This window comes from Seriola aureovittata, chromosome 12, assembly GCF_021018895.1.
Source record: "Seriola aureovittata isolate HTS-2021-v1 ecotype China chromosome 12, ASM2101889v1, whole genome shotgun sequence".
Classification (NCBI taxonomy): Eukaryota; Metazoa; Chordata; class Actinopteri; order Carangiformes; family Carangidae; genus Seriola; species Seriola aureovittata.
Genome location: NC_079375.1, coordinates 5475717 through 5497248, shown reverse-complemented (window position 1 = coordinate 5497248; position 21532 = coordinate 5475717). Strand labels below are relative to the sequence as shown.

Below are 21532 nucleotides of genomic sequence, written 5' to 3'. Positions count from 1 at the left end.
TGGATTTAAAGATGTTCCCCTCGTTCAATCAATTTTCTTCATTCCAGTTTCATAACAGAGCAGATTTAGTTCAGAGTGAAAGGTCAAGCAATGCAATTCATTTCTCAGCATCTACCAAAGCCCATTTCATTTCATCCCAAATAGATGAAAACCTAATAAATCACTTACTTAGTGCTGTTCTTCTCTCATCTCTCTGCAGGAGCTGGAGGTTGGTCCCCTCTCACCTCAGACAGGTATCAGTGGTTGGAAGTCGACCTGGGCGAGCGGACCAAGATCACCGCTGTCGCTACCCAGGGGCGATACGGCAGCTCTGATTGGCTGTCGTCGTACCTGCTGATGTTCAGCGACACGGGACACAACTGGAAACAGTACAGACAGGAGGACAGTTTAGGCGTGAGTCCAAAACAGTCCCATCAAAAATGGTGGCACACCACACTGCACATGCATCAATCACATTAAAGTTTTATATCACTAGTTTGTTCCATCCCGTCACGCAAGTGACACAAGTTACAGTTTTATTCTTTTTCCTTCTTGTATTGACTTTATTTCCCTGCGGGGATCAATAACACCATCATATCTTGTTTTGTGTATCTCGTATGAAGTGATGTAGTGTCGAGCAGTACGTGTCTCTGTGTGTATTGTACCGATAAACTCAGTCATCATGAGTTTACCTTTTCATTTACAATGGATGAACCGTTGCAGGAGCACTGCTGAATGCACAGACTTGTTGCCAAACATTTAAGCTTCTGTTGTGATATCTTGTTTTTGACCGTCTTTGCTTTTTGACTTTTAAAAGAGGGTAAATGCTGTTTTTATTATGCCTCCGCACCAGCAACAGCCGTGGCCAAAGGCTTTCTGTTTTCGGGTTGTCGATCTCTCAGTCCCATTCTCGTGATATTGCTTCAAATTTGGTAGAAACATTCACTTTGATTCAAAAAATTTACTCATTTTTTTGGCCATAACTTGAATTCATATGCTAATTATAAGCAAATACACTTAATACCTCTCAGTTAATTTCATTATGTGTATTCACTAGATACATAATTGAGTCTGGACAGACATGGATGTAAACTGCAACTAGACTGGATGGTGGAGGCATACAACCATACAAAGCTGTTATTGTACTTGCTCCACTGGTAGATGCTTTAGCATACAGACACTGGAATACTAACTAATTTTGATGTTGTTTGTGTAGCAAACACAGTGATGACTCCTGCATATTTGTGTTTCTTACCTGCATGCTCCAACTGAGTCTAAAGCCAAATCACATAGTGCAAGAAACATGGGAAAGGTGCAGCAATTCCCTTTGTGTGGACATTATTCATGTCGAAGCCTAATTTGTTACAGTGCTGCAGAGAGGAGCTTCTGATTAGAAGCCGAGCTGAAGCAATTTCCTCATATGGAGAGAATCCAGCTAATCTCAGCAGTGAGGATCTTCTCTGGGAGAGCAGCGAGCGGCTTCTCACAGCTTAAAAACGTGTTGATCTGACACTCTACGTAAACTGTGCACAATTCCAGTCACATTTCAAAGTGTTTATGAACTCCTGCGTGTTAGTCAGCCAGGCTTAGAGAGGCTGTCAGAGGGGAAAGTTGATGGCAGGGCTGGTGGATCAACCACAACATGTTTCCCTTCTGGGATTCCAGCTTGCAGGGGTAAAGAGCAGGGGCTGTATTCATAACACTTCTTAATCCAAAGAGTTGCTCTTGGTGATGAAACTCTAAGAAAATTCCTAGATTTATGACTTTTTCTAAGAATTTCCCCACACACTTAAGACAAGATCCTGGTAAAACATCTTAGCCCTTAAGAGGTGAAACACTGTCAGGAGTAGGGAGGAGGATGTTTAAAGGCTGAAGAGTTTATTTAGCAGAGGAGAAAATGGCGGAATGGCAAAGAGGCTGGAGAATATTCTCCAAACACTGAATGACAGGGAGTTAATGAAACGTTACAGATTAGATTGTGCGAGGATAATGTCTGTGGTCAGTCTCATTAGAGATGCTCTCACATCTCCCACCCAACACAATAACGCTGTAACACAAGTGATCAAAACACTAACGCTATATGGCAACTGGGAAAAAATGCAAAGGTGCCGCAGTGATGACTTTGGTCTGTCGCAACCTACCGTCGGCACAGTGATCACACAAACGGTAACAGTGCTTTCGAAGCCTCATACTGTGGCGCAGTTCATTTCAGTTCCACTGGATGTTCACACCTTGCAGACATTCATGGACATAGTGGGCTTCCCTGTTGTTGGTATAATTGATGGGAAGCACATCCGTGTTATCGCACCATCAGAAATTGAAGACTTTTTTGTCGACAGTACTGCACCATCCATACTCACATTGTTTTCTGTGCGTACTACAAGATTTTGGACATTGTTGCAGAATGGCCGGGCTCAACAGATGATGCCACGATGCTGTCTGAGAGTGGCCTGAGACAGCTTCTTGAAGGACATGATGTTCCAGCCAGATGCCACTTGTTAGTGGACCGTAGCTATCCATGCAAACCATGGCTCCTTACACCATACCTCCATCCAGACTGGGGAGCACAGCGAAATTACAAGAGGTGGACTGAGCAGTAGCTGAGCATAGAAATATTATGGAAATTAAATTTAAAGAGCAAAAAATGTGTTGGAGTTTCCTAGTAGTTTAAATATTTTCCTCAAACAGCCCACACTGTCATGTATTGAAGGTTATTAATATTATTTGCAGTTGCTTTTAATTAAATTCTTTCCTTTTACCTGTATGGACTTAAAGGGCCAATAAAAAAACCCCACAGACAGTAGTTGAGCATCACATGGAGAAGTGCTGCTGAGGTATTTCTATGATTAGGCCTTTTGATTTCACTGTTCATACTATGCTCATTATCACCAAGAGTGCATTTCTGTTTTCTTGTTTTGTTTGATCAACCAGTCACACCTTTTAAAAGATTGCATCATACCTAACAAACAGGTCAACCACACCTCCTCACTAAGGTCAGAGTTTCTGTCCCTTCCTTTCTCCTTGCTGGAAATTTCTAGGCGAAGTTAAGAGCTGTCCCAGAGTGTTTTCAATGTTTGTGGGGATGCTGTTTGCTGTTTTCCTCTTTTGTCTTTCTTTCTCACTCCATCCTCTTTTTTCTCTTTTCTCAGAATCCTGTGGGTTCTGGGAAATACACTATATCTCTATCTCTCCCTTTATTATCCTTTGTTTTCTGACAATGCTGCTCATCTTCTTTCTTCTCAACATGTGCTTTTCTTTGCCCTCCATTTGTTCCTCTGTCATTTCACTTTGATAATCTCTACTGTTTCTCTTCCCCTTTCTTCCTCCTCTCTTTATTCCTCACTATTTTTCTTGATTTCCCATTCTCAATTAATCTCTCTCTCGTCATGTTTCTTTCACTCTCCCTCCCTGTGTCTGTCAAACGCTGGTGTTGGAGAATTCACATCCTCATCTCTCTAAAAGTAAATGAGATTCTGTCGACTCTTCTGTGGCACTGGTTGAGTAAAGTGCATTTCTCTTTGGCTCAGAGCTTTGAGGAGACGAAACACAAAGCATGTTTCTTTTTTGGTCTTTTGCAGTAACTGTCACACAACCACATATACACAGAAACAATACTCTTGTACACTACCATATGGGATTGTGTTCAAGAGACAACAACAGCATTGGTCATTAATTCGGGCACTTAAAATGACCTATGTTTACATATTCCGGACAGGGACCTCTTGTGGCCATGTGAATTATGACTGTTGTCTATGAGGAGAAAAGGTGGAGATAGTGTGACATTAGACTGGAGGTCAGGTTTGCCGGCTGGACGCACCAACAGTGTCACTTTGAACCTGGAGGTGACTGTAGTCTGCATGCTAAAAACTTGATTGAACATCCATGTGAACAAAAAGCAGGATATACAGGATATGCAGCAAATAAATTATAGCTTTACATACAGTTAAATCAGATAATACAAAATAAATACAATTATCCCAAAATCTACTATACAGATACTCTGCTTAAGCACCATGGGTATTCAAAGGGTTAAAAAGTCCCTCAGAAGCGGTGATCTTAAGGAAAAACACGTCTCCAATGTGAAATGTTTTGGGGATATACATGAAATTACGTGACTGTTTAAATGTTGAAAAACACTTCTTTTTTACAACAACAACAAACACAATATCTTTAACCCTCTACTTTGATAGTACAGTAAGCCACCTCCTGGTTCCAGACCTACAGTGAGGTACTTAAAGATCTGTTTCAATAACATATCAATATCTGTTTCTCATTGATACTTAAAGCATAACTTCACTGATCACTGCCTCCCCTTCTCTTTTGCACGCTGCTTTTGTTCTGTACCTGGGGTTGGATGTGCATGCTATTCACTGTCCTTAAACCAAGCAGTTTCCGTTCCATAAATCTAATCAAACTTTAACCACAGAGTTTGCAGATCAGAGCACAGTCTAATTAATCCTTTTTGGCTGGCACTAAACAAAGTCATCCTGCCAATCGAGTTTGCCAAATCAGAGAACCTTATTACCATTTTTTTGCTTAAGCTTGTGCTCCACTGAATTAGATTTAACACTACAGTTTTCAGCTTAACATCGCAGCACATAAGATGGCAGAAAACGTTCATTAGTGAATAAAGCATGGAGAAGAGTTGTGTGTGTTTGTGATATGGATTTGTCATTTGACTCTCAGTGAGTATTGTAGTGTTTTTTGCAGAACATTGTGATGTCACACTGAAGTTGACCTTTGACCATTTGGATATAAAACGTCATCACTTCATTTTATTCTGTTAGACATTTGTGTCAAATTGTGTCATAATGAGCTAATTCATTCTTGAGTTATGGCCAAAAAATGTGTTTTGTGAGGTCACAGTGATCTTGACCTTTGACCTTTGATCACCAAAATCTAATCAGTTCATCCTTGAGTCCAAGTGAATGTTTGTGCCAAATCTCAAGGAATTCCCTTAATGCGTTACTGAGGTGTTGTGTTCATGAGAACCCGAAAACATGACTGTCGCCAGTGTGGAAGCATAAAAGTGACACTGGCTCTTTTTCCCCTTTATTACAATCAAACATTTCATATGAGGAGATCCAGCTCCACTCTCATATGATTCCAGAGGAATTAATAAGTTAATTATGTGTCTAAGCTTTTATTTAGCAGTGGGAGAGCCAGTTGACCTGGATGTCAACTTGGAGGGAGGGATGTAATTAGGATAGATAGCCAGATGGGAGAGCTGGAAAGAGATGAAAAGAACGATCCATCAGGTGTTGAGCCCAGAGTCAGAAAGAGACAATTCACTGCTCATACTCTTCATACTCTGCAGAAAGGTTTCAATATGAAGCAGGTTAATGAACTTAATTCCCACAAAGGAAAAGTTTCTAAAGCATAAAAGGTGTCAAACTAAGAGTGTAAGAGTTCTCTTTCATTCTCCATCTGTTTATTAGCTTTTTATACCCAGCATGCTCTGCTTCCACAAACTGTTAGCTTCTGGGAAGGTGGTGTATTTTCAGTGTGATAATCCAACAGGTTGGCAGAGTGGTCAGCTTTATTATACACATCAAGAAACACTATAGAGGCTGCATATATCTCCTGTTGGCTAGATCTGATCCGAATCACATCTTCATATGTATCAGATCCAGTGATAAGTAGATGAGTCAACAAGCGTTCCAGCCTGAACAACAATATAGATCATCTCTGATATGACCCATAGTTGGCTGCAGGCGTACTGGACGTTTGTCGTTATGGTTACAATAATAAACAAGTGGTAAATCTTACGTAATCGTCAGGGTTTGGTTATGTTTATGAAAAGATTGTGGTTTGGGTTAAAATAAGTACTTTGTTAAGGTTAGCCTTAATCTTGTTGTTTCGAGGCCCGACCGCAACAGGCTTGTCGTCATCATGAATACAAAATTCATAGCTGCTGCGTGAAAAGAAGTCAGCGCACGGACAGACAAGACAGAGCAGCACAATATCGGCACTGAGCAGCAGCAACTTGTTCAGACCATCGGGGGGAGAGTGAGAAATATCCACAAATCTGTTATATTGTAATTTATTCTCATGCATGTTGCTCGGAGGAGTCAGCAGCAGCATCTCTCCATCCCCTCTTAGGCAGATGCATGAGTGAGTTATTATGGTTACGGTGACACTCCGTGTCTCTGTGGCTCTGAAACTTTCTCGTCATTCCCAGTAATAGGTTTTATGTTTAGTAGCCATGCCTTTACAAAATCATGAATGTAACTACCTCAATACTAAAATCTAAAATCTGACACGCTCTAATCTCTCTCAAATCCATCCCTCAAATCTTACAGCATGTAAGAGGAAGCCTCAAAGCCAATAGGTTTTCTGTGCCCACAGGACAAAGTCTGAACACCAGGCTTTTTTCCAGAGCCCAAAGCACAGTTTGTGTGCATTACAGCAGTCCTCGATTTCAGATAATGTGGGGTAAAATGATCTGCCTTTGAAGTTAGGATTATTCATTCCTGTATAACACAAATGAATTCTGAAGCTATTTGATATTCATTCTGGCGCCGGGCCTGCACCTCTCCAAGATGCTGATCCTGCTGCTAGGAGCAGCCAGGGAGCTATCCAGCACCTTGGAGAGCATCGTGGCGCAGGTCCTGGCAGTCGTATTGCTGTCAGAATGCAGTGAGAATAAATGGATAAAGCTCTTCTCTGTATTGTGTGGAATGACATTCTTATTACAGTTCCATTCAGTGATTCGATTAATTATTCCATTAAGTCTTTATCCCGACCCGATTACTAGTAACACAGCCCTGGTTAGTTTTACATTTACCATATAAATACATCTGTTTAGCCATGTTAGTGTGGCTCTACGTATATCAGCCAAATTTAGTGCAGATATTCCCTCTCAGGTTAAACTGATGACACTTTGATGATCCCTGAACATTTCATCTAGCTCCATTATCAAGTCAAATTTTTAATTAGCTGTTCTTATATATTTAGTGCTAATTAGCAAATGTTAGCATGCTAATACATTTGGTAAATTGGTAAATATTACACCTGCTTCAACATCAGCATGTTAGCATTGTCATTGTGAGCATGTTAGCATGCTGATGTTAGCATTTAGCTAACTGCTTCACAGAGCTGCAAGTGTGGCTGTAGGCTCTTTGTCCTGTTATTTTAAAGGCAAACTAGAAAAAAAACTTTCTCTGTGCATGTATATGTGTTTATAAGATTTTCAAAGTCACATAAATGCATAATGTATACTCAGTTGAGGTATTTCCATTGTGTTTGTGTGTTTTCAGTCTTTTCCAGGTAACAGTAATGCAGACAGTGTGGTTCAGTACAAACTGCAGCAGCCAGCGATCGCTCGCTTCCTCCGCCTCATTCCTCTGGACTGGAACCCCAGCGGGCGGATCGGACTCAGGCTGGAGACTTATGGATGTCCTTATAGTAAGTCTGATCTTCCTTACTGATTAGAATGCTCTCCGCGGTTTTCATCCAGCTGGAAAAATCTCTGGAAACTGGTGTCACTGGTTTCATTCAAACAACCTGCTGAAAGTGTTCACTGACCTCTCGGGAAATTTAGTTTGCATCAAGGATTTCTATGAACCTGAAAAACTGGGAAACCATCATAGGGAATGTACATCTCAACATTCTATAGATTTAATTTGGTTTAAATGAAAGTGAAACACTTTTCACCGTGTACATTTTTTCCATGGATACAAAAACCACAAAGGTTTCCTGGCAGCATTCTCTTGATAATATATTCATGTTTCACAATTAATTTACACACTTGCCTTTGTTAACAGTGTTTTGCAGTGTTTATCTTTCACACAAAGCATATTGATTTAATGGCTTCTTTTTGATCCTCTTTAATTTCTCAGATTACACAACCCATTGCCAGTATCAGCAACTGATTTATTCACACACTATGTGTTTTCAAAGTTACACAGCAGTTATTCGTTTCAGCACTGATTACATCACGTCAAAAAAACCCAAATATTGCATTTTTTGGATTTGAGCCAGGGACTGATTCTGTTTTTAAATAAACAACAGATATGAAACCTGTCACTGCTCCTATTACTTCAGCCATAAAACATGTTGTGGCTTCCATTTCTCATTTCCCTGTGATTTAGGATGAGAACATCTTTACACACATTACATCTTTGCTGAATATTACTTCTCTTCATCTTATTCTTTATCGTCTTCATAACTCTGTTGGACTCACAGTAAAAGATGGAATCACCTGCTTGGCCTATTTTGCTGAAAGAGCAGGTGTTTGTAATGTTTTTGTTTCTCTCAGCATTAGTTTCCTGCTGTGTCTTTGACCTGATTTCTGTCCTCTCAGCTGTTTGTTTACTATATTGTCCCTTCATAAAAACACAACATACTCATGAATATCAAAAACAACGGCACACGTTTACATATGAGCTTGAATATATTGATCAAACAGTAAATATGAATGTGAAAGTATGATTTCCATATAGACTGTCTGGGTTTCTATCCACAGCGGTTAGTGTCAATGTCATTTTTGATACTTGGTTTATCCCTTTATTTGAAAGGTTTTGAAAATAATTTGGAAAAAAGTACGTCTTGTTTTGAAAACACATAGCTGATATGCCGGTAAAATAACCTTTTTGAAATGTCACTAGTCAGTTGCTGATGCTTGACACAAGAAATATTCCAAAGGGTTTTCATACAATAATTTCATTAGTCACTAATGCAAATAACTACTTTTACAACAAAAGTCTGCTCAGTCAGATACCATAATTGATACAGACTATGTGATCTTTTTAAGTTTGTCTCCTTTTGACTTTTTTTTTTGTGCCAAAGGTTGAACATCGAATTAAAAAATTTTCTTCAAACCTGAAAGTTATGTTTGCTTTCAGTGTATCACATCAAAGTGCACCATGTATCCTTGAGCCTAACAACCGTGCTGAATACCTTTTCTTTCTCTTAAAACATTTCAAGAGCCAATTGTGGTTACAGGTTGTGTATTTTCCAGCCAATTTCCCCGAAACATTCCTCATAATTTCCCAAAATTAGCTTGTATTAAGCTGATTAGTGCGAGGATATTTCTAAGAAAAGCCAATTTGGTTCTAAATATTAGGAAAAATTGAGAAAATCGTTTGTTGTTACGTTTATTGATTGATGGTTATAAGAAATTTTCATGAAGAAATAGGGAATTATGTTATGGGTAAATTAAAAATTGTTCATAAACAAATGCTTATATCCACCAGAGTTCCCTTAGATAGACAAACAGAAATTCTGTATTTGCAAGAAGATTGGGCCTTCCTTGGAAATATTGTAGCAATAAACAGCTAAATACCAGGCTAATTTACAGGAAATTATGAGGAAAGTTTCCTGGTAATTAGCTGAAAAATAGCTAGCTAGCAGGCTCTTCATAGCCTGCATTTTTCTGGTGAATTGCTACCTTTCTTCACATTTTCCCACCGTAGTTAGCTTAAGATCACAGAGTAGAAACTCATTATTTTCACATATATAAAGATATAGAAAGATTTTATATAGATATATATACATATCTATATAAAATCTTTCTCCTTTAAAAGTGCACCAAAGCTTGTTAAAGGTTTCATACTGTATGTGCTGAGTCGCCTCTCTGTCTCTGTGTTCTAACTTCTTGTACTGGAGTCCAGCATATTCGCTCATCAGTTATTCATCATGCTATTTCACCAAGTGTAAAGATTTTTCATAATGTACCCATTTTATATCCCTTAAAACTGTGAAGAAGAAGATTGATTATGAAAAACATTTAAGAGATGGATTTTGATATATTGCGGGTGGTTTGGAAATATTCTCAAGTTACAATAACATGTTTATTAGCCATTGTGATGGTTGGCAGAGTGGTAAACTAATGTAGCATGAACAGCAGAAAAGCAAACGTAATATACTGAAGGGAGCAGAAATATGGCTGCTCGTAGAAAACAGTTTATCACAGTATGAAAAATACAGCCAGTGTAACTGCATTGTTGGTATTAGTCTGTGATCATGACATCGCAAAAGAAAACATCATAATGTGTCTCGGCAGCTATCATTAAAAAAAGATTTCAGACAAAGAACAAAATTGAAGGAGAACATCAGGTTTTCCCCAACAATGACTAGTGAATACACTTCATCATTCAAATCTCTAAAAAATAAAGGCAAAGTATTTGTTATGAGGAGTATTTTAATATAGAATATGTGTCAAATTTAGGTTTTCTGGTCAGTTAACAGGTCATATAACAGGGATAAAGCTTTTAAGGGATGGGGCCACAGGTTTACTCGTTGTTTCTGTCAGTAAAATGTTTCTTGGATAATGCAAATGTTTTGTTCAGAGAACACAATAGTAGGTGTTGTTTTTCTTTCCATCCAAAATAATTTCATCTTCACTGCTTGTATGCCTCATCTCTCTATACAATTTTAGTATCTTTCAGCTCATTGTTTTGGTTTTCGGGGTCACTACTTTACTGTTTTGGTTGACTTTCACCACTTTCATGTGGGTCATTTCCAACTGCAGCCAGCAGCAGTTTTCAGTGAGAAAATGTAAACTCACTGTACACTACCTTCTCTGAGAGCTATATAGCAAACAGACAAAGATAGCCACTAGCTGGTTAATATACTGGAGCTTTTAGCAGCTTAAGAGTCAGATATGTCTCTCAAGAGTTGGTGGAAACCTAGGTGGGCACAACACACCTCCAAATGAATGATTGTGTTGCTCCATATCTGCTGGATGAGGAAATAGGTAAGTGTTTGCTATAAGGTTTTCCATATTAACTGTCTAAGACACGACAGTATGCCAGTGTTGTGTCTACAGCTTATTTCCACTGCCAACAAGTGATCAATGCAGGTTTAAATCGTAGCACTGTTAATCACAAAGCTGCAAGAACCTTAACGTTTTGCACAGAATTAACCTGTAACCACACACCCCCACAAGTGCACAAGCCCCAAATTAATGTAGCCAAAATAAAGAGTTTACTCTTCTGCAGCCATTTGGTTACAGTTATAACGATGGTCCCCTTTGAAAGATAACTCTTTAAATTTTGCAAACAAATAAAAAATCATAATTAGTATAAGAGATACTGAACCAAAGTTATAAAGACACAAATATGCTGGAAATTTATTTTGCCTCATCTATTTTATTTTTGCATAAAGAAAGATAATGTAAGGTCTATATTAAGGCTGTTTATGTGAAAAACACTTTGGAGACGTAGCCACACGTCTGAACCAATTCTGTGTCAACAGGTCTTAAAATGTTTTGCACAGATTGAACCAGGAGACGGTGTATTTTCAAAGGTTAAACACCTTTTCAAAACCCAGTCCATCCTTTTACTTTTACTTTAATTATAATCAGATAAAATGTAATATTCCAGGATTTAATCTTGTATTGAATGGAGTGAAAGTATATAGATTATCAGAACAGATTTAAAGTAATGGTTGCAGCTTCACACTCAGAGGATGACTCAGCACTCTAGAGCTTCAGCCTGCTGCCCTGTAATCAGCAGGAAATACACTGTCCCTAACAAGCAGCGGACACTAAAGGAGTGATTTATTGATGACAGAACACAGACTCAGTCCTGGCTGTCTGTCGTAACTCTGTAAACCACAATATCACAGTAACAGGCAGACGTTCTGTCCAGATGTAGGTGCGTGTGTTTTTTTTGATAGGTAGTATGGACATTATTTGAAGACCTTGAATGTTTACATGGAAATAATAGCAACTCTGACACACAGTTATCTGTTGTGAATACTCTGAAGACCACAGTACGTTCCTCCACACTAAAAGAATGAATTAAAGCACAGATTTTTACCTCTTTCTCTGTTTTTGTATTTCAGCCTCTGATGTGGTGAGTTTTGACGGCGGCAGCAGCAGTCTGGTGTACAGGCTGAGTCCCGGCCGAGGCGGATGTCCAAAGAGGTCGTCTCTCTGAAGTTTAAAACCCTGAGGAATTCTGGGACATTGCTGCACGCAGTGGGAGAAGGAGGACTCAGCCTCAGTCTGGAGTTAGAGAGAGGAAAACTGCTGCTGCTGCTGCTGCTCAGACAAGGTCCAACATACCAGATACATACAAATACTGATACTGTAACTGACATCTTCTCTTACATACAGTAGTGTGTACAGTAGAGAAAACTCTCCCAACCCACTTATTCAGAGAATACATTGTAAAAGGAGCAATTTGTATGTTTTACTAGTGCTACATAGCATTAACAGCTTTTTACCTACCAGTCTTGCTGAGAGCGTCAGTCATCATTGTGTTTACAAGACTGGTGGGTAAACACCTGTTAATGCTAACGTTAGCTATATTGAAATATTGACCATATTGAAAGCCAAAATGTTCAGAAATGCTACAGGCCAAAAGTATAAGCTTAAAACTTAAATGCTGATTAAGCAGGGGTATCACCCAGCAGGTATTTACTACCTACTACTTACACTACTTATTTTTGACTCTTTGGCAAAGACACGTTATAGAGGTTCTACTCTTTGAGGCTGGGAGTCACTTTATGGTTATATTGGCACAAAAATATCTGTATCAGACCGAGGACAATATAAACCCTCTGTAATAACTTTAGATTGGTTTTGGTTGGGTGAGGTGGCCGGGAAGCACTCTGCCACATGATTGGTTTAAATCTTGGCTCACACTCTGCTGCTGCATCTCTGTCTAGTTACAGCTGTGATGGATGGTTCCCGTTTACTGTAGCATGTGTTAGGGCTGGGCTACATGCATGGCTTACTGTCTATACAGAGTGGTGTGTGTGTGTGTGTGTGTGTGTGTGTGTGTGTGTGTGTGTGTGTGTGTGTGTGTGTGTGTGTGTGTGTGTGTGTGTGTGTGTGTGTGTGTGTGTGTGTGTGTGTGTGTGTGTGTGTGTGTGTGTGTGTGTGTGTGTGTGTGTGTGTGTGTGTGTGTGTGTGTGTGTGTATAAATGGGGTTAAACCAGAGGTTGTCAGGCTGCCATGCTGAATCATCACCATATGGCTCACCTCTCATCAGGAGTCCCATCTGGCTGCTGAAATTCTTTCTCCATCCATCCATCCATCCATCCATCCATCCAGCTATCCAGCCAACCTCTTTATATCTGTTTGCTCCCCTTCCCAAAACTTTCCCTCCTCTCTTCTCTTTCTTTTCGCCTTTCTTTCTGTCCGCTTCTCTACCATCTGTTTCTCAAAAACACGTCCTTAATCTTCCATCATCTGTTCCTCTTTCATAACTCTATTCTACCTTTTATCCATCTGTCACCCACTTCCCTCTTTCTCTTTCTCCTCATTCTCCTCTCACAGAAGTTAAACTTGTGAAATTGCTTCACCTCATAAACAGATGACAGCACATCCTCAAAGAAATTAACATTTTAAAGACAATTTATGACATTTTAAGGAGTGAATCATAACCAAAGGTGTATCACCTTTAAAAAGTAGCCAGACATATCAGGAACATTGATCACTGTAAAAAGTGGATCAGCTTGAAAAACTGTTTCACCTTCAAGACGAACTGTTTTACTAAAACACATTTACCACCTGTGCTTCAAGTGAAAACTCTTCCTCCTTAAACAGAGTCTGTGCCATCTTATCGACATTAAGATGTTTCCGCCTTAAAGACTGCGTCGACTTAAAGAAAAACTGTGTCAGTCACCATAAAGAGGGACTGCAGCTCAGGGAGAGGAAATTAAAGCCATCCATTCAAATGAGAGAAGCTCGACTTCTGCTGCGACTGATCAACACTGAGAACAACAAGCATTATTCACTCCTCATCAGTTTCTGTCCCTCTCTACTCCTCTTTGTTTCCTCGTGTGACTCTTTGCTCTTCTGTTTTTCACCCTTTCTGCTCTAATTAACGTTGTTTGTCTTGGTTTTGTCTCGACACATCTTACACTCCTTTATTCTGGTCTCCCCCCCCCCCCCCCCCCGAAAACCCTCTCCTCTGTTTTCTTCTTCCTTCATTGTTATGTATCTCTGTCTTTTGGATATGCCAATGCAATTCTTTGCCTCTTTTATTTTTTTAAAGGCTCAACTCAACTCTCTGTCTCACTTTATTTCCTCTTCCTCTTTCTCTCTTTGTGCATGAGTTTTTTTTTTTTTTTAAGGTTACAGATTATTTAAGGTCGTCTGCTGTGTGCATCAACCCTGAGCTCATGCATGGTCCGCTCTGCTGTGCTAACACTAACACATCCAGGTCTGACCCCCATGGAACAGATGCAGTTTGCTTTATGAGGCAACTCTGAGTAACAGCTCTGCATAAGAGCAGCAACACTGCCCTGGAAAACAGAAAAACCAAAACACGAGGCAGAACTTTGATAGTAGATTAACTAGTTTATAGTGGATGCTTAACTCTTGAGCTCTTGTCTTGTACTGTAAAGTTTAATTCTCACACTGTCCTCCACCCTCACCTTCTTTGTGAAAACATTTTTCTACATCAATACTACTTTTCCATTGCATTTTGAAGCTCGCTCAGCCTTTTTATAGACAGCTAAAAGAAATCATCCTGTCAGTAGTTTTCATACTTGAGCTTTTCACAGCAGCTTTGTGTCTGTATCATTTTAAGATAATCAGGTGGTAGGGCAGCTTGCCCGCTGATCTCTGGGTTGGCAGTTTGATCCCAGACTCACCCGATTCCACGTTGCCTTAGGAATGGTATCCTCAAACCTATGCCGGATCAAATATGTGGTTGGTGATCTGCTGTAGCGACCTCTCACCGGAGCAGCCGATAACAACAATAACAACATTTGATGGACACATTAAGAGGCAACATAATTGAAACACAGAATGTTTCTGTATTGCAGTAACTAGCTTCATTTTCAACACAGCTGGCCACATGGAATACCTTCTTTAACATTTAAACCCACATCACATGAAGGGACAGTGGTTACCTCATAGCCTTGATGTAGTATACCAGTCAGTGAATCACATGACTCGCTGTGCTGTGGGGGTATAATTCGCAGATTGCCCCTGTTGGGTATAATTAAGTTTTTCTGACAGGAAAATCTCTCAACACATATCAAATCACCACACATAATGTTTTAGTGTTCAGTGTGAAATGTTGATTAAAACCAGAGAAGCCAGATTCTTGGCAGTTGTTACCAGTGGCTGATGCAAGGGACAATTTGGCTTTTTTGGCTTCATATAACAAGAAGCAGGTAGATACAGTAGAATTACCACTTGTGTGTAGTAACCTGTATTTAATACTAATACTAGTACATAATCCAAGTCACTGTTTCCTCATGTTCCCCATACTGTCAGTGACTTTAATGAGTTACATTATGATGCACGTCTTTGTTTTGGTCTGATCATTTCTTATGTGTTTGACACAGAAGAAGACACTGTAACTGCTGTGAATACGACTGTCTTCATTCTTTCATCTTGTTCCTTCATTTCATCATATTATGCAGAATCGACTCTATATTCAATCAGTGCAAAAGTGATTGATGTGATAAAAAAAAAACACAAAAGGAAAGTTGTGAGGCAGCAGAACTTCAAACAAGCCTCCCACTCTGTGACCCCAAGTTGGGACTCATTGCAGAGCTTCGGTCTCATGCTTATTATGGGACAGAAACTGTGCTTTATGAGAGCTAGTTGCTCAAATAATTATACCAGCATGTTTTCTGATGAGAGCCGTCAGTGTCTTTCTCCATCAGCAGATTTTGAGCAGAGATAATAGAAGGTCAGACAAGATACAATGAGGTGATACTGTGTAGAAGACACGGGCAGAACTTTATACATGAACATGATTATTAGTTCAGCACCTCAATACCTGTGCAACAATAGTCTGTTTATGTTTGCTCTACCAAAAGTTTAGTGTCGTGTTCATGGACAGCCGCATACATTTTATCCACAAAAAACAGGTCCTTGTCGCGATAAAGAAAGCTAATATTAGAAACAAGGTCACAACACACAGGAACACTTCATCCTTCTCTATTCTCAGTTTTACCTGAAAAGGCTTGGGATGAATTTGCTTGAGACAGATGTCATTCAGGAGTTGGCCAAATGCACAGATCACTCTGTTGCTCTGTCTTTGCTCCTGATATTCGAGAATTGTTTTTTTCTTTTTTTTTTAATGTCTAATTTAATATCAGTATGAATTTGTGTTGTATTTAAGTTGAGAAATGATTCAAGTAGCTGAAGAATCCTGCTTCATTTTATATGTTATATATTTTTTTTTATGCTTTTTTTATATCTGAAACAGATCTTCAGTTTCGAGAGAGATTTCATTATCACAGTGCTTCCCGACTGATAAGTCCAGTATTTAGTAAATAAGGTCTTGTGAGACGTAGTTGGATTTGTAAGGCTAGAGTTAAGTAATCTTTGACTTTAATTGGCCCATTTTCTCACAAAAGAATTGTCCAATGTGTTGGTGCAACTGTGACCTTTGTCAAAAGTATCAAAAGTTATTAAGTCACATTCTAATACTAGAGGCACCAGTGACAGCTACTTAGAGCAGAGACGTCTAGTGAAGTCGTTATATTTTACAATTTAACATCTAATAATAACACTGCTGCTTTGTAAGGCTCTGTCAAGTGATGCCACCAATTCTCTGTTGACTTAAAGAGTAAAGTATAAATGTAAAATTTTAAAAATAGACAAGCAAGTTTTGAAAGTCAAATATGTCAGTAGTTGGCCAAACTATTGTTATTTTGTGCTCTGAATCAGAAAAAGTCCAAGGTAAATTGACCTTTTATCAATTGTAAGAAGTATACTTATTGTACAGATAAAGGTCAGTGGTGAAAAAGTAAGGACCAGAAAGACTCACAAGAGATTTCTGAAGTGCTCTGACGATCTCAACTTCCACTCTGTTGCTACTACACTGAAAAATGAGTTCACTGCCAAGCAGTGGGTGGGAGAGAGAGCAATGGAGAGAGAGAGAGACTAAGGGTAAGACAATGATAGCTCTATATATTAGTAACAATAAAGTGAGTTTCTATTTGTTTGCCCTCGGACCTCCCATATTGATTCCTACTTTCTCTTTCCATTCGAGCAGTAATGAAATCATCCATCCAATGAAACACTTGATCATGAAGTCCTCTCCCTCTCCTCTCTACCTCCAGTAGCATAATAATTATTCCATTAATCAGTGCCAGTAAAGGGATATTATGTGTTTTTAAGTCTTACCATCCTTCCTCTCATATTGATTGCCCCGTCTCTTCCCACTCGTCCACACTGTGATTAAATAACTCATCACAATGAATGCGTTGACGGGATAGGCTCCCATCTTAACTCTCTCTTTCTGGATGAAATTGTTTTTCTCATCCACATTATAGATATCTCACAAAACAGGCTGAAATATCAAAGATACATTTGTCCATCATCTTCCAAACTGTCTGTGTTTGTCTCTCTGAAGCTGGAATTGTCTCTCCCTGAAGAATATCTGATACATTTTTAATGACTGACTGTATTCAGCTCTTTCTACAGTTCCTTCCTCGACAAAGTTTCTCTTCCTAGTACTTGGGGGGGGGGGGGGCATCTTCTTATTTGGACCGGCTGGTGCTCATCTATCATTAATGATGTCTCCCTATGTTTCTTGTGTTCAGATTAGGCTTCATCACATATTTGGCTTCAGTTCTCAGTATGCAGATATCCAGTAGTTCCTAATGAGATGAGAGACGGTGACCTAGCTGTGCTCGTCTCTGTGGGATACTGAAAAAAATGAAATACTTAGACGCAGCGTGGAGGCCGGTGTGTTGTTGCTGTCACTGTGCTGTCGTTCCCATGACACCAGGTCAGACTGTGAGAAAGAAGCAGAGTAGTGGGTCAGATAATGATGAGACAAACAAACAACAGACTGTCATGTTGGATAACTAAAGACTGAAACAGGGAAAAAACAGCCAAACAAATTACAAAAGGAAAAAGGAAATAGATAACTTGCTGTTACACCTGATAGAGGCAAACATATCAAATAACCAGAATAAAGAGATAACAGTGAAAGAAACACACTAACAAGTCAAATAGCTTTGGTCGATTCAGTTTCCGAATGAAGTGGAGTTTCATTTTATGCAGGTTATTTTTCTTTTCATGTCGAGTTGAGTCTTTGCAAATTAAACCATGATGATTTGTTGATTAAAAGACTGAGTCTGTCTCTGTAATTTCCATTTCTCACTGTGTGATTAGTTTTCAGTAGCAGTCTATTTGTGTGTCTGCTTTATCTTCTCTCGCCTTGTTGTTTGTTGTCTTTACCTTCTCTTCTTCCTCTTCACGTTTGTCACCTTCCTCCTCTTCCTCCTCGCTCTTCCTGCACCACCCTTGTGTGCCTTTTCCTCTCCTTTTTATTCTGTCGCCTGTCTTACTCCTAATCTTCCTCCTCCTTTTCATCCTTTTTCTCATCATGCCGTCTTCTCAACTATTTTCTTTCTTTACTTTCCTAGAAGTCACCCTTTCTCCTCTGCCTTCACCACCTCAACATTTTCATGTCCTCCTTCTGTCCAATCTTCATCCCCCCTCTTGTGTTTTTCACCTCATTTCACCTCACCTGCTCTTTTCTCTTCTTTCATTCCTCCTCTTTACCACCTATCTAATCCACCCCTCCTCCTTCTCCTCCCTTCCAGGTGGGACTTCTTCCTCTGAACCTCAGCGTCTTGCCTCCCTTGGCAGCCTGTTAGATGATCAGCACTGGCATCATGTCGCAGTGGAGCGGCGAAGTGTTCACCTCAACCTCACTGTGGACAAACACACTGAGAGGGTTCAGATCCCTGCAGAGTTCAGCCACTGGGACATCGAACAGGTGGGATGAAGCACACTGCCCTCAAACAGACACACACCTATGTAAACATACATGCATACACATTTATATATTTCATTATGCCATTTTGTGTTTCTTTTCATCCCCATACAGCTGAGTGTAGGAGCAGCCAAGAGCCTTGACTCCCAAAAACCAGTTGTCTCCAAGAACTTCCATGGCTGCCTGGAAAACCTGCTGTACAACGGCCTCAACCTGATAGAACGAGCTAAACACAATAACCAGCAAGTTACTCTAATGGTAAGTCCATTAAAGCTTGAACATCCACTTACTGTAATGGTTAGCTCTGCTAACAACCTCGGGTTTAATGTGACAAGTAGCTAAAAAACAACAGTACCACTTGACTGACTTTGTTACAATAACTTGATATTTGCATCTAGTAGTTGTACAAGTTGTATAATGTATCTCAACAGAATTTCTAACCTCTTTCCGTGTAGTGTTTTAGTTTTACAGTATACATTATTAGTTTTACAGAGTATAGTATTTTACAGTATTTACAGTTTTGGTTTATCTCATTTCCAGCAGCAGTAGGCAGCTGTTTTTAGCAAAAAAGCTCTGATAAACCCATCGTATGCTAACTGTCCTACTCTGCAAGCACTTCTGCTACCCATACTGCTGCTGCTGCTCAACATTCTGTATTATAGCATATTGTATTATTTTGCATTACATATAGTTTAGCGCTCATTGAACTTTTTTAAGGTGGTAAGCTTGTCATCATCACTTGCCAATATTTCACTTGGTTTCCACTTTGTTTACATGCTTGTTGGGAGTGAAGAGGTCAGAGCCAAAATGACAAAAATCTGCTCTGTACATACTCATCATCTTCAGATACATAACTGTATTGATCAATTAAAAGATAAGCAATCAGCTCAAAATGCAAGATACAAGGAGAAATACTTGCTTAAATAACTTTTTTGGTAGCATATAGAGTTGTTTTTAACTTTTCCAGTGTGATGATGACAGATCACATAAATCATTTGGAGAAAGCACAAAGCCTTGATGTTCTGCCCCTCAGACTCTCTGGACTCTGGACACCGTGTGAGAGAGAATAAGCGTCAGTTGCTGGAGCTGTGCCACCTAAAATAAAAACTGCAGGCTAGATTTGGCCCTTCACAAAATTATTTTTGGCAAAACACCATGACACACATTCACTGAGGTTCATTCACTGCGAACCAATTCCTTCACATCCATAAATAACTACAGATCACCATCTAGAACGTATGAGGTTGTGTATGTCTACATGCATGTTCACAGAGCACCGCGGGGAAATCATCTGGATGCTGGTGCTGCTGCTAACAAGCTGCTAGCTGGTTAATGAAGCTAATGAGCGCCTAACGAGGTCAGTGAGTGATGAGGGGGCAGAGGAAAGTAGATGCTGGTTAGATTTACAGTAACGCTTCCTCGTCTTTGTCATTAGGACCTTTGGATGATTATACAATGACAATAAGTGGAGCGAGCTCAGTGGAGCTCTGGCCTGTTTCTAATAAATGATCTCTCATTACAGCAAAAGAGCAGAGAAGCAAGAACTCTTGGAAAAAATATTCAGAGATTCACATGCATGGCTGCAGGTCTAATAGAGGCTGTTTTACAAGAGTACTGTAGCTCTTAAGGTAGTAGAGTATTAACACAGTTATGGTCCTCTTTAATAGAGAGACCACTTTTGGCCGTCTTAAGGGCAGGTTAACAAAAATAGGTAGAGGCTTCACTGATGTTTGTGAGTGAGGGGGATTTTGGGCGTGCATGTGTGTTAGTGAATGCTTTTTGGGCGATTTTATAGCTCACTTTTTTCTTTATATTTTGCAGTAGTGCTGTATCCTCCACCATGTACTTTCATATATCACTTTAACAGCTCTACAAAGGGCTTTTAGATGTCATCTGTGTTTCCGGAGCATTATAAAGATAGCAGGCTGATATTCCCAGCAGAGACCTGGGAGTGTAATATATTACTGCTGCCGCTTTAGCAATGAACCGTGTCATTACCACAACTCAAAACAATGGACCGCGGTGGAAATGTCTATATACTGCTGTTCACATACATATCCACCCTTCCACACATCTGAGCTGGGTGACATTGGGTCTCCTCAGTTTGCATTCATGGCTTTTATTCTCAAGGAGACTTGCTGATGAGATCACTGTGACATGAGGTCACGCCGACAGGCCCTCTGCAACTGATTAATATTCATGTTTCATGTTGTTTTATCTCTCTAATAATCATTTTCCTGTCTCACTTCCTCTCTCTCTGTCTCTACTCTGCATCTCTCCGTCTCAGGGCAACGTGACCTTTTCTTGTGCTGAGCCAGTTTCCGTTGCCGTGACGTTTCACGGCCCCCAGAGCTTTCTCCAGTTGCCAGGGGCACCCGCATCAGGGGGCGTGTCAGTGGGCTTTCAGTTTAGGACGTGGAACAAGGCGGGGCTTCTGCTCACCTTTGACCTCCCTCACAAAGGGGGTGTAGTGTGGCTCTACCTGAGTGAGGCCAGACTGAGACTACAGATCCATAAGGATGGCAGGGCACTGCTGGAGCTCAGTGCAGGTCAGTTTAACTAATTATAAAACTGATTCTTAGCCCTTGCTCTCTGGCCCAAATTTCTAAAAGGTAAATACCAACGTTTAAAGCCAGACATCTTACATCTAGTTAAGGAGCATCAAACATATACTTTGTGTTATACTTTATATTTGTTTGATTTTACATGGAGCTGTCCAGTCTGGATTACCAGCTGTGCAAAGTGGGCCCCAGACCCCCATTTCTACTTCATATCATTTGGGTCTATTTAATTTGATGAAGGCACTGAGACAGGATAAAAACTCGGACTGATCCTCCATCTTGTGTCACTGGTCTTATAAAAGGACTCTGTCAAAATCTAGTTTAAAAACCTTCAATATT

General features: G+C 39.8%; 1 protein-coding gene across 1 annotated transcript in view; it reads left to right on the top strand.

Moving 5' to 3' along the window:
- Positions 1-21532, top strand: part of LOC130179051 (contactin-associated protein-like 4) — a 107304-nt gene that overhangs the window by 37182 nt on the left and 48590 nt on the right. The window contains 7 exon segments of the mRNA XM_056391765.1: positions 200-393; positions 7239-7386; positions 11770-11820; positions 11823-11981; positions 18460-18635; positions 18747-18890; positions 20920-21181. Coding sequence (XP_056247740.1) covers positions 200-393; positions 7239-7386; positions 11770-11820; positions 11823-11981; positions 18460-18635; positions 18747-18890; positions 20920-21181 — 1134 coding nt within the window.